At 39.1% G+C, this 12,454-nt stretch overlaps 1 protein-coding gene across 1 annotated transcript in view; it reads right to left on the reverse strand.

The window, feature by feature from the left end:
* Positions 1-3,152: 3,152 nt before the first annotated feature.
* Positions 3,153-12,454, reverse strand: part of GALNT9 (polypeptide N-acetylgalactosaminyltransferase 9) — a gene marked incomplete at both ends in the record, with an annotated part of 126,299 nt that continues 116,997 nt past the window's right edge. Inside the window, 3 exons of the mRNA XM_082293783.1 lie at positions 3,153-3,299; positions 4,029-4,196; positions 11,299-11,394. Of these exons, the coding sequence (XP_082149909.1) occupies positions 3,153-3,299; positions 4,029-4,196; positions 11,299-11,394 (411 nt within the window). The remainder of the gene's footprint in view (positions 3,300-4,028; positions 4,197-11,298; positions 11,395-12,454) is intronic.

Below are 12,454 nucleotides of genomic sequence, written 5' to 3' on the forward strand. Positions count from 1 at the left end.
ATGACCTAGTATTTAGCTCCATAATCTCCTGAATCAAACAAACTAGCATCTGAAGCCTTTGAACTGAATTTTCTCTACAAGGCATATTACACTACACTGAATACTTTTCATGAGATCTAGAATGCTGCACTGTAGGAAACAAGACTGAAAATGTGAACACCAGTAAGCAGGATTTCAGATTATACTAAGGGGTGAATGACTGACAAAAGAACCATAGACTTTGGTTAAAAGAGATAATATTCAAGGCTTTTTTTATTATTATTCCTTTGATGAGAGAATATTTAAGACTCTCTCACATGCAGAGTCACCATGTTAGTACCACAGCCAAAGCAGTGGTTCATACAGATAAAGACTAAAGTAAAATTAATCCAACAGATGTGTTTTGCAAATATAAGAAATTGTTCCAACAAATCTTAAAAAAAACGACAACCACATAAAATACCAACTCCACCTTTTAAGAGTTATTTGATTTCTTTTATATTATTATGTAAATCTCAAAGCCATTTATCTACCACAAAAACCTGTTTTCCTTCTTATACCCTAAGTCTGGTTCTTGCAAGCCTCCTGCAGCTGGTGGCCTTGGCACTCAAACCTGCCAGGACTGACCACTCTCAGACAGTGTGGCCATGGTCAAATGCTCTGCATTGAGCACTCAGTGGCAAAATTCCAAGACAACCAATTTTATTTCATCAGAGTTGTGTCAGAGTGAAGGTTTGAAATCTCCCTTGAAATCTTTGCCAGTAAACACAGATCTATCTGGTCATCTCAGCTTCAAAGCTCCTAAACTGCACATGCAAGACCCATTTTAGGAGAGAAGATTTAAAACCTGGTATTCCTCTAAATCTCACCTGGTAAAACCATCTTTTCCTTCCTTTGCTTTCTCACCTCCCTCGAGTAAAACTCCATCAGAGCAAACAAAAGGAGAATACAGCTTTCATACAATTTAAAAGGTGGAACTTGTATTTGGAGAGAAGATGAAAACTCACTCACAAATTCACTCCTGTACAAAGCTTTCAACACCTGCTCCATAGATGGCAAATATAATTTTAAATTGTCTGATAGGTTAACACAAGGAGGTTAAATGCAGGGCAGCTGTTCCCAATCTATATTTAGCCTGAAGCTTCCTACATGTTTTGGACCTGCAGGAAGGCTTGAAAACTGAGATTGTCCGTGATTTTATCCAGTATTGCTCGATTTATTAAAGATGCTATTCTCCCTGCAGGTCTTATTACACTGTTCAAAAGGTTTTTTCAACTTACCAAAAACATGGAATTTTAAGCATTTCTGTATCTAGAATCTCACCCAGAATTATTCTTTTGTGTATATTCATGTGTAACCTGGTCCATGTGACATGAATAAAGATCAGCAATTAGCCACAAGTAAACTCCAGGAGAAAAGGCTTTGTACTGCATCTTGCACAGTCTACTTCAAGAATAAAACTGGGGCAAAATATAGTGATATGCTTTCTAGATACTAACCAAGAGTTGACAAGAATTGATGGATTTTGCATGTTAAAAGTAAATATTTTATTACATATCATGCCCTTGAAAAATTAACTGTTTCCATTCAGTTTTGTTCAGCATGCCTTGAAATAGGAATGGCAAAAACTATTCAAGGAACAGATCACCAAGATTCACAGTACCACAGTGACTGCAATTACCTATTTTCCTGGCTCAGTAAAACAAAACATTTTTTTTAAAAAATAACTATAAAATATTAAACAGTGAAATTAACTCTGTGTCTCTCCTTCAGTATGACTGAAATAATCTGTACTGAAAAGCTGTGTGCCACAGAGCCCCATCCAAAACCTGCTGATGACAGCGGTCATCAATTCTGACAGCCTTTTGGATAAGACCTTGTCACTGCTCTGTCCATATGCACAGATCCTGCATGAGCAACTGGATACCTTTTTAAATTCAGGTCCACAAAGATGCTGCCAGTGGGTCAGCTACAGTAAAATATTTATATTTCAGAATAACAGTATTTATATATGCTCCCTACCTCTTGCTCTAATTTGCCTTCTTATCACTAGGCTTGTGTTTGTTTTTCAAATGCTGAAAAGACTTTGTTGGTTTGTTCAGGAAATTTGTCTAGACAGGGCTCACAAAGTGTATTTGCTCACATTTGACATTTTCACAGGGTGGGAAACCAAATGGAAGATCTGAGTTATTAAGCTCCACAGATAGCACCTAAGCCAGTCAACTTATCTCCAGAATTAGGAGTATCCTTGCTCCAGGCAGTCTCTGGAACAACACGACAGTGACCTGCAGGACAGGGACCCACACACACTCAGGGCTTTGGGGCCAGCTGAGGCCTCCTGAAATCCATCCATCTGCCAGTACATTTACTGCCTCGGGAGAGCCAAATATCCAAGTGCTAAATTGTGATGCCTCTACAGCCAACAAATGTAAAACGTGGCAATATAACAGAGCGTGTGGCTATTTTACCTATTCAACATTTACCTGTGTCTAACTAGAAGAGGTCTCTAAAATGCTGCTTTCCAGCAGCTCAAAGGTTGAGAACCACCTGTAAACATTTGCAGAACAGTCTCTTTCTAGAAATAGAGACTCCTAAACAATCAACCTTGAAATGTATCATATATTATAATATATTTCCAGTGTTATTTACAGATCTTCTTGTTTAGTACAATGAACCAGACATGCTGAAAAGGTAGGATTTTTCCAGTCCTCTTTTATACGAAGTACAATAAAAAAGGCACATAATTATTCACCATAGGAGTTGTGCACCAGTCCAAAACTTAAAGCTAAAAAGCTACCCATCAGAGAACTCTCTTTATGAGGCAGTATTGAGATGTCTCCTTTGAACTCAGCATAGAAAGATCTGTCCATCCATTCCCCTAGGAGAGCTTAAGGAATCCACTTTCCTGTTGAGTTCTGATCTTCACAAGATTTCCAAATCAACAGAAAACTCTCATTAAGCTTCCCCCATCATCTGCTGGAGCAAGGAAGAGTCAAACAGGGCATGTGTGTGTCGGCTTTTCTTTTTCTTCTTTCTTTCCTTGGAATGCCCAACTATAGAGGACTCTTGAGAGCTAAGACCTGTTCAAACTAATTTGCTTTAAGACAAATGCCTCACAAGATATGGCACACTGAGCAATGGACAACAGCAGGAGAGGCAGCTCAGCCCCACAGTCAGTGTCGACCATGTTTGATCCAGTTTCTAATCATCCATTTCTGCCCCGAGCACCTTTGTACAACTAATCTGAGCCCAAAATTTGCATCCTTTGACATTTCCACTTCTAGACAACGGCCAGTGTCTCTGCTGATGATTGGACCATTCTGGAAAAAAAAAAAAAAAGAAGGAAAAAAAAGGATTAGAGGAAGGAACAGACTAAAAAAAAACCTAGTTCTAGATCTGTAAATCCTTAAAAACATTATGAAATGAATGGAAATTTCCGTATATATATCAAGTGATAAATGCCCCAGAAGGTGCTAGAAATTCCTACGAGAAGCTAGCTAATACATACAAAGTACCAAAACAATTCCTTGATAATTGTAGATTTAGGAATTGTTGGGAAAATCCCCAAAATCACTAGAAAATATCTAAAAAGCACTAGTGAATCCCAGAAGCCCAAGAAATAGGAAATCCCAGAAACTGTAATAATGCTTTTGAAAGTCTTAAAAATGATTTGAAGATTCTAGATCTTAAATAAAAAAAAAAGCCCATAAAGGTGCTAGATGAATTCTAGAAAAGTTCTAGACACAAAATTTCCTGGACAGTAAACAATTACAAGCATGTTCTTGATTTTCAGGACAGAAATTGAGACTATTCCAAGACAGGATAAGTAAAAATTCCTAGGAAGCATATTCCAAAATTTATAGTAATAATGAAAGAATATTCCTGGGTAGCACATGATCTATGGAAAACATATTTGACTATTTCTAAAAGGCAACTGGGAGAATTCCTAGTACAGCCCTCTAAAGACCTCCTTGTTTTTCACGGAATACCCTCTAGAGCATCATCCCTCTCCAATTTATCTCTACAAGGCTTCCTGAGCTCTTCCACACCTGTGTGAAATCCCAGAACCTTTGTGCTGGCCTCAGGACATCTTCACACTTCTTGAGGGTGGGTGTCCTGCCCTTCCCGTCATCCACCAGGCATTTGGAGTCAGGCAGAAATGCGGTGGAGCCCAGTGGCCCCAGCTGCAGGACACCTTCTGAGCTGTAGCGGACAAGCTGGGGAAGAAAGGAAAGTTCTGAGGTGGTGAGGAGCCCTTTGTCCTGCTGCACGTTGGGTCTGGCACATGTTGCTCAAGGGCAAAGCTTGGGAACCTTGTTGGTAAAACCTAGAACACAACAGTCCCTTCTCCCACACTTCTGCTCCCCACCACTCCCCACCCAGTATTTCACTGTAAAAAGGGCAATCAAGAAAGTGAAGTAATCAATATGTAAATCATGCCCACTCAGCAGGAGTTGATTTAACAAGGACACAATGTCAATTTTGTCGTGCAGTTTGTTCTTAAGAGCTCTGTTAGAGGCTATTGATAGCAACAAGTCTAATTAGTTTTTGTAAATAAATGTTACTGAAAAAATCCAACCATGCAACCAGTATCCAAAAAGATGAGAGGAAAAAAGAAACCATGAAGGAAATGGCAGCAAATTTGCTAACATATGCTTCAGGCCTACATAATAAACAATGACACTCTGGTATTTCAGTTTTGTGTAAAGCACATTAAAGCAAAAATGCACGATGCTAATTTGGCAGCAGGCCAATACGTCAGATCAGACTTATCTACTTCTCACTTCTGTGCTTAAACCCAGAGTCATTAAACCACCATAATATTTTGCCCTTCTTACTCTGAAAGTGCAATAGCCAGGTGCCAAAAGACTGCAGAGTGGAGTCAGCTACGTGGCTTGTGTGCTGTGAGTCTGGATGCTGCAGGGTGAGGATCTGAGCCACCAAAGAAATGCAATTACCACCCAGGAAATTCACTGCCTGTCTGGGCTTATTGCTGTTATATGGCTGAAATTACTTAACAAGAAAGGGAAGGAAGGTCAGAAGTGCCTGCCATTTATTGGATGCCACTGACCAGTGTGTGAGATATCATTAAGAGTCAATCAAAAAACTCAAATTAGAGTCTGGCTTTCTACTGCCATCCTTATTAACCTCAGAAGAATCATGCTGTGAATAATCATTTCTTGCTGGTGGTAAAAAGAGCATGGTCTACTTGCTCCCAGACCAGATGCTCTTTGACATAGTATGTGTTCATTTTCCCACCTGCCACTTCTGTTCAGAGCAGCCATGTGAAGCACAGAGGTAGAACAGAGCCTACATAAGAGAGAAGAGCAGAGAGATAACCACACGAGGATGTTCTGGGTATGAACAGTGCCTTTGTCATGGCACAGTCTGTACACACTAAATCAAGACACTTTCGGGGTTTTTTTCCACTCTGAGGTTAGGAGGGGCATATGTGAAAGAAGCTCAAGCAAGCAAAGTAATTCAAATTATGAATGGACTTGCCAGGTCTGACAAATTAACTTTGTTTTTTCACATAAAAAGGAGCTGGGAAAAAAATCCAAAGCAAACACAACATTCTCTCTTTTTCTTTTTCTTTCTTTCTTTTTTTTTTTTTTTAAGTAAAACCTGATTGTATATTTCACACTTCTATTTAATGGGTTTTCAGCAGAGTTCAAATGAACTGCAGGTATGGCTGCAGACCAGATGACCAGAAAATGTATTCATCTTGCAGTCTGTATTACCTCTCTGTAGTCCCAAAATACCTCCCCACAAGCTTGTTGGCTTTGCCTTATGTAGATAATCAGAAGCACTGTTTATAATGGGCTATCTGCTCTGTAGGATAGGATCAATTTTCCCTGTGGTTTGAGATGAGCAGCATTTTCTGTACTGATATTAAAATAGTCTGAAACATTCTCTGTCATCAGAATCTCAGTAGCCAGAGTTACATGTGCTCTGCATCACAGTGGCCATGTACTTGGGAAAGACTTTGTCATAGAGCAGCCTGTCAAAGCAGAAAGTACCAGTTCTCTCAGGCTTTAGAAGTGGAAGATACATTAACTCTATTCTAAACCATCTGCAGTATTGAAAGTGGCAGTTGTGTTACAGCTCAACAGGGTCAGGGATGGCTTGGTACAGGAAACTTATCTGTACAATCTCGAGACAAATGGAACAGCTTGGGCTTAATTTCCTGAATCTGCACTTTCTGTCAAGTTTTTATGGCTGTTCCAACAGTCATGAAAATTTAGGCTTATTCTGCAATAAAATAGAATTCTAAAAAAAAGCCACCCACAAAGAATTATCTCAGTTCAGACCATATTACATAGCAAAGCTGTAGTGCCTGCTTCTGCACAACCAGACCAGAAATTAAGGTTCAAGAAACTACTATGTGGTTAATAACATCTCCCTCCAAAGAATTCCAATCTTAACTTCCAAGAGACAACATAAACTGCGAAAATAAAATAAGCATTAAAATAAGTTGCTTATTACTACAGGCTAGAAAGCAGGAACTGGGATATAGTCAATGAAAATGATAGCTTCTGTGTTCAAATTTCATGTTAAGTGTCACTAATATATCCACAAAGAAATAATCCCTGAATTTGTGTTAGAACTGTAGGCATGATACATCATGTCGAATCCATTCCTGCTGCCAACCAGCCAAAATCAAATGACAAAGTCCCCTTTATTAAGAAATATTAAATCTTACTAATTTAAAAAAAAAAAAAAATCTGTGCCGGTTTTGATGGGCTGAGATCCTTCAGTATCCACATTCTCCAAACTGCGAGCTGCAGAACAGAAGCAAACTTTTGTACATCACATGGGGATGGACCTTCACTCAGCCTTTCTCTTTTATCTGGGAAGAGCTGAAGGATTCACATAAATGACACTGAAGCCAAGTGCTCTATTAAATACTCAAGATCTAATCCTGATACCATCTTCTATACTGATGTAAGATAGGATAGTTTTCCCTTCAACATCCAGAAATCTGAGCAGAATGCAAAAGATGTCAAAGGTTGTTTATCAAAGCCACCATACCTGGATCAAAAATAGTCAGTGCTGCTGCCTATGGAACATGATCCTCCAGGAGTGCCAATGTGGTAAGAAAATGGCAGCTTTTAACTGGAGGATTTGACTTCAAAAACATCCATTCCTGCTAATTTCCAGTCAAGTGAAAAAGCACCAAATGATTACAATGATTGGTGATTGATTGTTTGTAGGAAACAGTTACTAGGATGGGCCTGGTGGCTTTCCACACTCAATTTAACCTCTCTCTCACTATTGCTCTCCAGGCAAAAGGCAATTTTTAATGGTCCCTCAGTTCTGCAGGTTAAGGCAAGCTGTAAGCTGACACAGGAACTGAAACAGAGAGTGATGCAGGAATCCCAAACTCCGTACATCTCCAGAGTACCTGTCCCCTCAAGGCAAACAGATCACAAGGTACCAAACTTCCATGTTTGTTACAGAATCTCACCCACCTCTTCCTGCAAGTGGAGAAACAACCTGTTTATCCACCCTGCTGCCCTGCATGCAAGTCTGGGCAGTCACATCTCTGCCCAGCAAAATGTTAAATATCTGTCCTTTAGCAACAGTTTAAGTGGAGCCTTTCATCTCCTCTCATTCCGTCTGTTTGTGCAGCTGCAAGCCCCGGGAATCCGAGCACGGAGCTCTCCCTTCCTTCTGGTTGATCTCAATGCAGAGGGAGTTCTCTCTTTCACAGCTGCAGTGCCTCCCCTTTCTCTGCTGTGAAAGGGAAGGGAGGAGGGTGGAGAAGGAGGCTGTTCACCGTGGCCCTTCTGTCCCAAGATGCCATTTCATTAAGTTCTCCTCTCTTTCACATACCATATAACCAGCTCCACATCACAGCATTCACAGCAGTGAATATTTCCACTGGGGCTGTGTAAGTGCTCTCAGATGGTTCAAAACCTGCATGTCCTATAACCATTCTAAGAAGCTTCCAGAACAACACATTCCACTTTTGGGGGCGTTGTATCTGTCCTCACAATCCCACTTTTTAAAAAAAATTTATTTTACAATGAAAGGGTATAATGTAACGCTATAGCACCACTGGGCTTTGCAGCTGATTGTATAATGGAGGCCACACACAGAGGCAAAGCAGTTCAAGACTTCAAATACATTCCTTTCTTTACAAATCTTCTGTAGCCCTGGACTGTTTCTCCCAGCAGTATTTGCAAACAGTTTTTTCCTGAAAGCCATTAGACTCAAACTTCAGATCCAATGAACACATATAAAAAGGACAGTACTTTTCTGTAAAATAGGTTTTGAAATCGACTCAGACTGATGCAAAACCTTGTCTGGATATTCCTAGCTGTTAGCTTACAATGACTTAGCTCAAGTCAAACTCATTAAACTAAATTGATGTAAACTCAGGCTAAATGCATTCCAGAGCATCCGTTAAAGAGCTTGTCCCTGTTTGAATAAAGAAATTTAAAAGCTGATGTCATTACAGAGATGTGATTTATCATGGTGAAAACTGATCTTGAAAATACACATAGGGAAAGGCATTTTGTTCATGGAGCAGTCACAGTGGAGTGGCTTTATTTTGCCACTGTAATGCAGGACAACAACATCCAAGGGAAACAGAAGGGTAAGACATAGAGAAGAAGAATGTTTTATCACAGATGGACAGTAATCTTATCCCTAGCTCAGCTTTCTTTAAACACTTGCCTGACTTGTGTGGGTTTCCATGGAACCATGAGTACACTAAAATCACTGGTAAGGTGCTTGTCAGAATTGAAGAGTACAAACAACAAACAAGGCTGTCTGTAGCTGAACTGGGAGAGGCTTTCACTTTGGTAGGACACATGAAAACCAGTGATAACCCAGCTGGGGAAAGTGAGTTCCATATTTATATTAATTTATGTTCAGTAGGCATGTACAAATAAACCAAATCTTGGCTCAGTAGGGGTATTTTATATCCTATGCTTGAGATGAAAAATGTCAAAAATGGAAAGCTAAATGCAGCAGACAACTATGCTCACCCAGGCTGATTAGAAGAGGGGGTTTAAAAATGTTTATTTAATATATTAAAACGCTTGCTGTCAACACCTTTCATGCTATGTGCTTGAATATCCTTGATTAGGGTTTGTGCAGCTGTGGTTCTCACACTGAATTAATTTTGTAAATTGTAGTGAGATGACAGAAGTTTTCCAGCTGTGTAATCATTAATTAACTTGGCTGCATTTGAGTGGCTCCAATCCATGCTTGTCTGTGAAATACTCAACTTAGATAAAACATCACCTCTTCATCACCTTCACTTGGTGTATCTTGCAGAATGAAAACTCTTTTCCTGTTTTTTGTTGGTTGGTTTGTTTGTTTTAAAGGGAAATGAAAAGTGCTGCAGGATGATTTGAGAAATTAACTTTTTGCCTTTCCCATACTTTGATAATTCTTAGACACATGGAATACTTTGGATCTTACAGGTTTGAGAAGAGTTACTTTCTCTTTTTATGTATTTATACAGTGCTGGTAACAAAGCAGCTCTAGCTTGTGGCTGCAATGTGAAGTCTAAAGCCAACTTTTCAGGCTTTTCCAGAAAATTCACATATACAGGACACTGAAGACCTACCTGTAGGATTTAATGGGTCAGTACCCAATTTCAAGTTTCTAGGCAGTAAATATTTCGCGAATATCTGAAGAATACTTTGAAGTATCAAATTTCTTTAAAAGGGAAAATATCTGGGTATTTTTGTGCACTCTTCTTGTATTAGGGTAAGGAATTTAATGAAGAGCTTGGTAGGGCCATTTAAGAAATACATGTGCCATACTGTACAATGTGTTCTTTGTGTTTTACAGAAAATTCTTTACCAAATTCAGAATCATCTGAGGAACAGTGTTATTTCATCATGCAATATAAACCCAAGATACCTGGGGCTTGCTGCAGGAAATGGACTATCAGACTCACCACCAGGGTCGAAGGATTGTGGGAATGTACCTACATTGTCCCATTGGCACTTGGTCAGAGCTGGTTGCTAAAAGGAGCTACTTTATACCCCCAAGTTAGTCAGGAGAAGCTGGGCATGTTGCACCTTCAAAGAAATTCACTATAACTTATGCCCTCATCTATTTTCTTCCAGAAGTCAAAGCCTACTCTGTGAAACAGGAATCATGGAGGCAAACAAGCAGGTTAAGGACTTAAATTGCAAAATAAATTGCAGTCAGAACCATTTACTTCATTACTCTTTTAAGTGCTAGCACACTGATAGAGATTAGATGTTGCTAGGGGACTTTCTGGAAGGACTTAAATTTGCAACTTTCAGATTAGAATGGAGCAAGAGACTGAACTCTCTCTGAGCGCCTTAACATCTCTAACGAGAGTCTTCTTGAAAAGCTAATTTACATCTAATTAAGCAATGCTATTTTTTTACCTTATTTAAAGGCTGCTCCTTCCACCTCTACTAGGAGAGTGTCAGTCAAATATTCCATAATGATCCTGCCAAAGATAGACATTATGCCAGTAGGAATTACTGTCTATCTCAGTTTGCCTCCATGGTGATGCACGTGCCAGGACTCCCAATCAATATATGTATGACTGAACCTCAGATAATTGTTAAGCCTGATAAGGTCAGAGTTTATTTACACATGAGAATGTTCATTAACATAGTTTTGATTCAAATGCTCCTTCAAAAGAAACTGGAATTGCATTTCAGAAGAAGCTCAAGTCCTGGATTTAAATAATATCCTACTTGTATTTAAAAAACAGGTAACATCACTACGAGCACAGAAAGAAGAAATGTCATTTTAAAATCTTCAGACATCTGTAAGAAAATAATAATATGCACAGGGACTGACAAAAAAAAATCTTTTAGAAAAGAAATATTTTAGAAAAGTCTTAACTTAGAGGGTATTCTTAATTCCCTTTGAAGTTGATGTTAAATATGTGCTTAACTTTTTGCCTTCTCAGGGAATCAAATCAGCAGCTTGCTAAATAATTTCTGCCCAGGAGTCTGTTGGACCAAGGAACAGTTAAATTAAAGAGGTACCCTGAATAAGTAATGTCATAACAAGAACTGCTCCCTCACACAGACTACCTAAATTAATTAATCTTCAGTGGATCCCTGTTATTTAAATAAAATAATGTGATTCTTCTGTTTTCCTAACTGGCAGTTTTGAAGTATAGATTCACATGCTGGACAACCTTGGAAAAGGCACCCAACAAGGCTGGAGTAAAGCCAGACATTTGCCTTTGCAGCTCAGGAATTATACTGCCAAACACAACTCAAATATACCAAATGACTCTTTGTATCTTCTGAATATTCTCTAAGTTAAAGGTTTCTTGTTAATTATCGGATTTTCACCATTTACCTGGGAGGACATTCCATGGCATGGATAAAGGATGGCTTTGTCATCCTCTTCAGCCCCCTGGTCCAAGCAGTAGCCACTGGCTTTGCTGTTACGCACCTGTAACCAGATCAGAACGAAAACAGCTGAGTTGGAAATTAATCCTGATTTTAGTCCAGTCCAGCTAAATCTCAGCTGTGCTACAGCTCTTGGAACAAGTACTGTGTAAAACTGCTCTCTGAGAGACACATGCTTCTCCTTCAGCTACGACAGGGTGCCACCAGTGAATCTGCTCCAGGAAAAGACATTATTTGGACAACCTGCTGTCTTTGCAGACCTTGGGGCAGAGATGTATTTTCAGCAATTACTCAAGGATCAGAACTTCTTAAAATCCACCCTAAGAAACCCAGGCCAAGTTTTGCTCCAAATTCCCATTGTGCAAACATAAATTTTGACCCTATTTGTTGAGAATGTGGCTTTACAAACAGGATAGGAGCTACCTAGGACTGGTGTTGGATGTGACATGCTTTTTTTCTTCCTATTGCTTCTATAAAACCAAAAAACCATGTGAAAAAATTTTATTTGAACTGAAAATATAGTACATTGTTATGTACAGAACTGACATAAAGCACATTTTATGAAAGGGCACAGGTTCAGAGATCAAAGGTACTTAAAAATTCCTGCACTCCCCAGACAAGGAGAATTTACAAGTCTATAAAAAATGGGATGGAGCTCTTGTTAAAATCCAGGCATTTCTCTTGAGGTTGGAAACATTACACACGTATTTTGGACATAGAAAAATTTTAGGGATATCATAAACAAGAAGTTACTTAGACAGACACTTCAAAAGACTCAACAGGTAAGTTTTTCTTTAGACTGTGAAGTACCTGTCTGGCCACCCCCACAATATAGGAACAGCTGCTGCATAAGGCGCCAGAAAAAAAATCAGTATATAATCCTTCATATTATAGTGTACAAGCATAACAGGGAATCTGACTGGATAAGGGGGCTCACAAACAACCAAATTTCAGGAGGTTTATTTTATGGCTTGGGTGCTATAAAGGCTAAAGAAGATGAAGACAGCTTTATGAGATGGCTTTAAAAAAATGGGAATTGAGTCACTAGGAAATAGATTTTTACTACTGTTTCAATCTGTTTCACATCTACTCAATACATTTAT

Source organism: Coloeus monedula (assembly GCF_965178545.1).
Source record: "Coloeus monedula genome assembly, chromosome: 18".
Classification (NCBI taxonomy): Eukaryota; Metazoa; Chordata; class Aves; order Passeriformes; family Corvidae; genus Coloeus; species Coloeus monedula.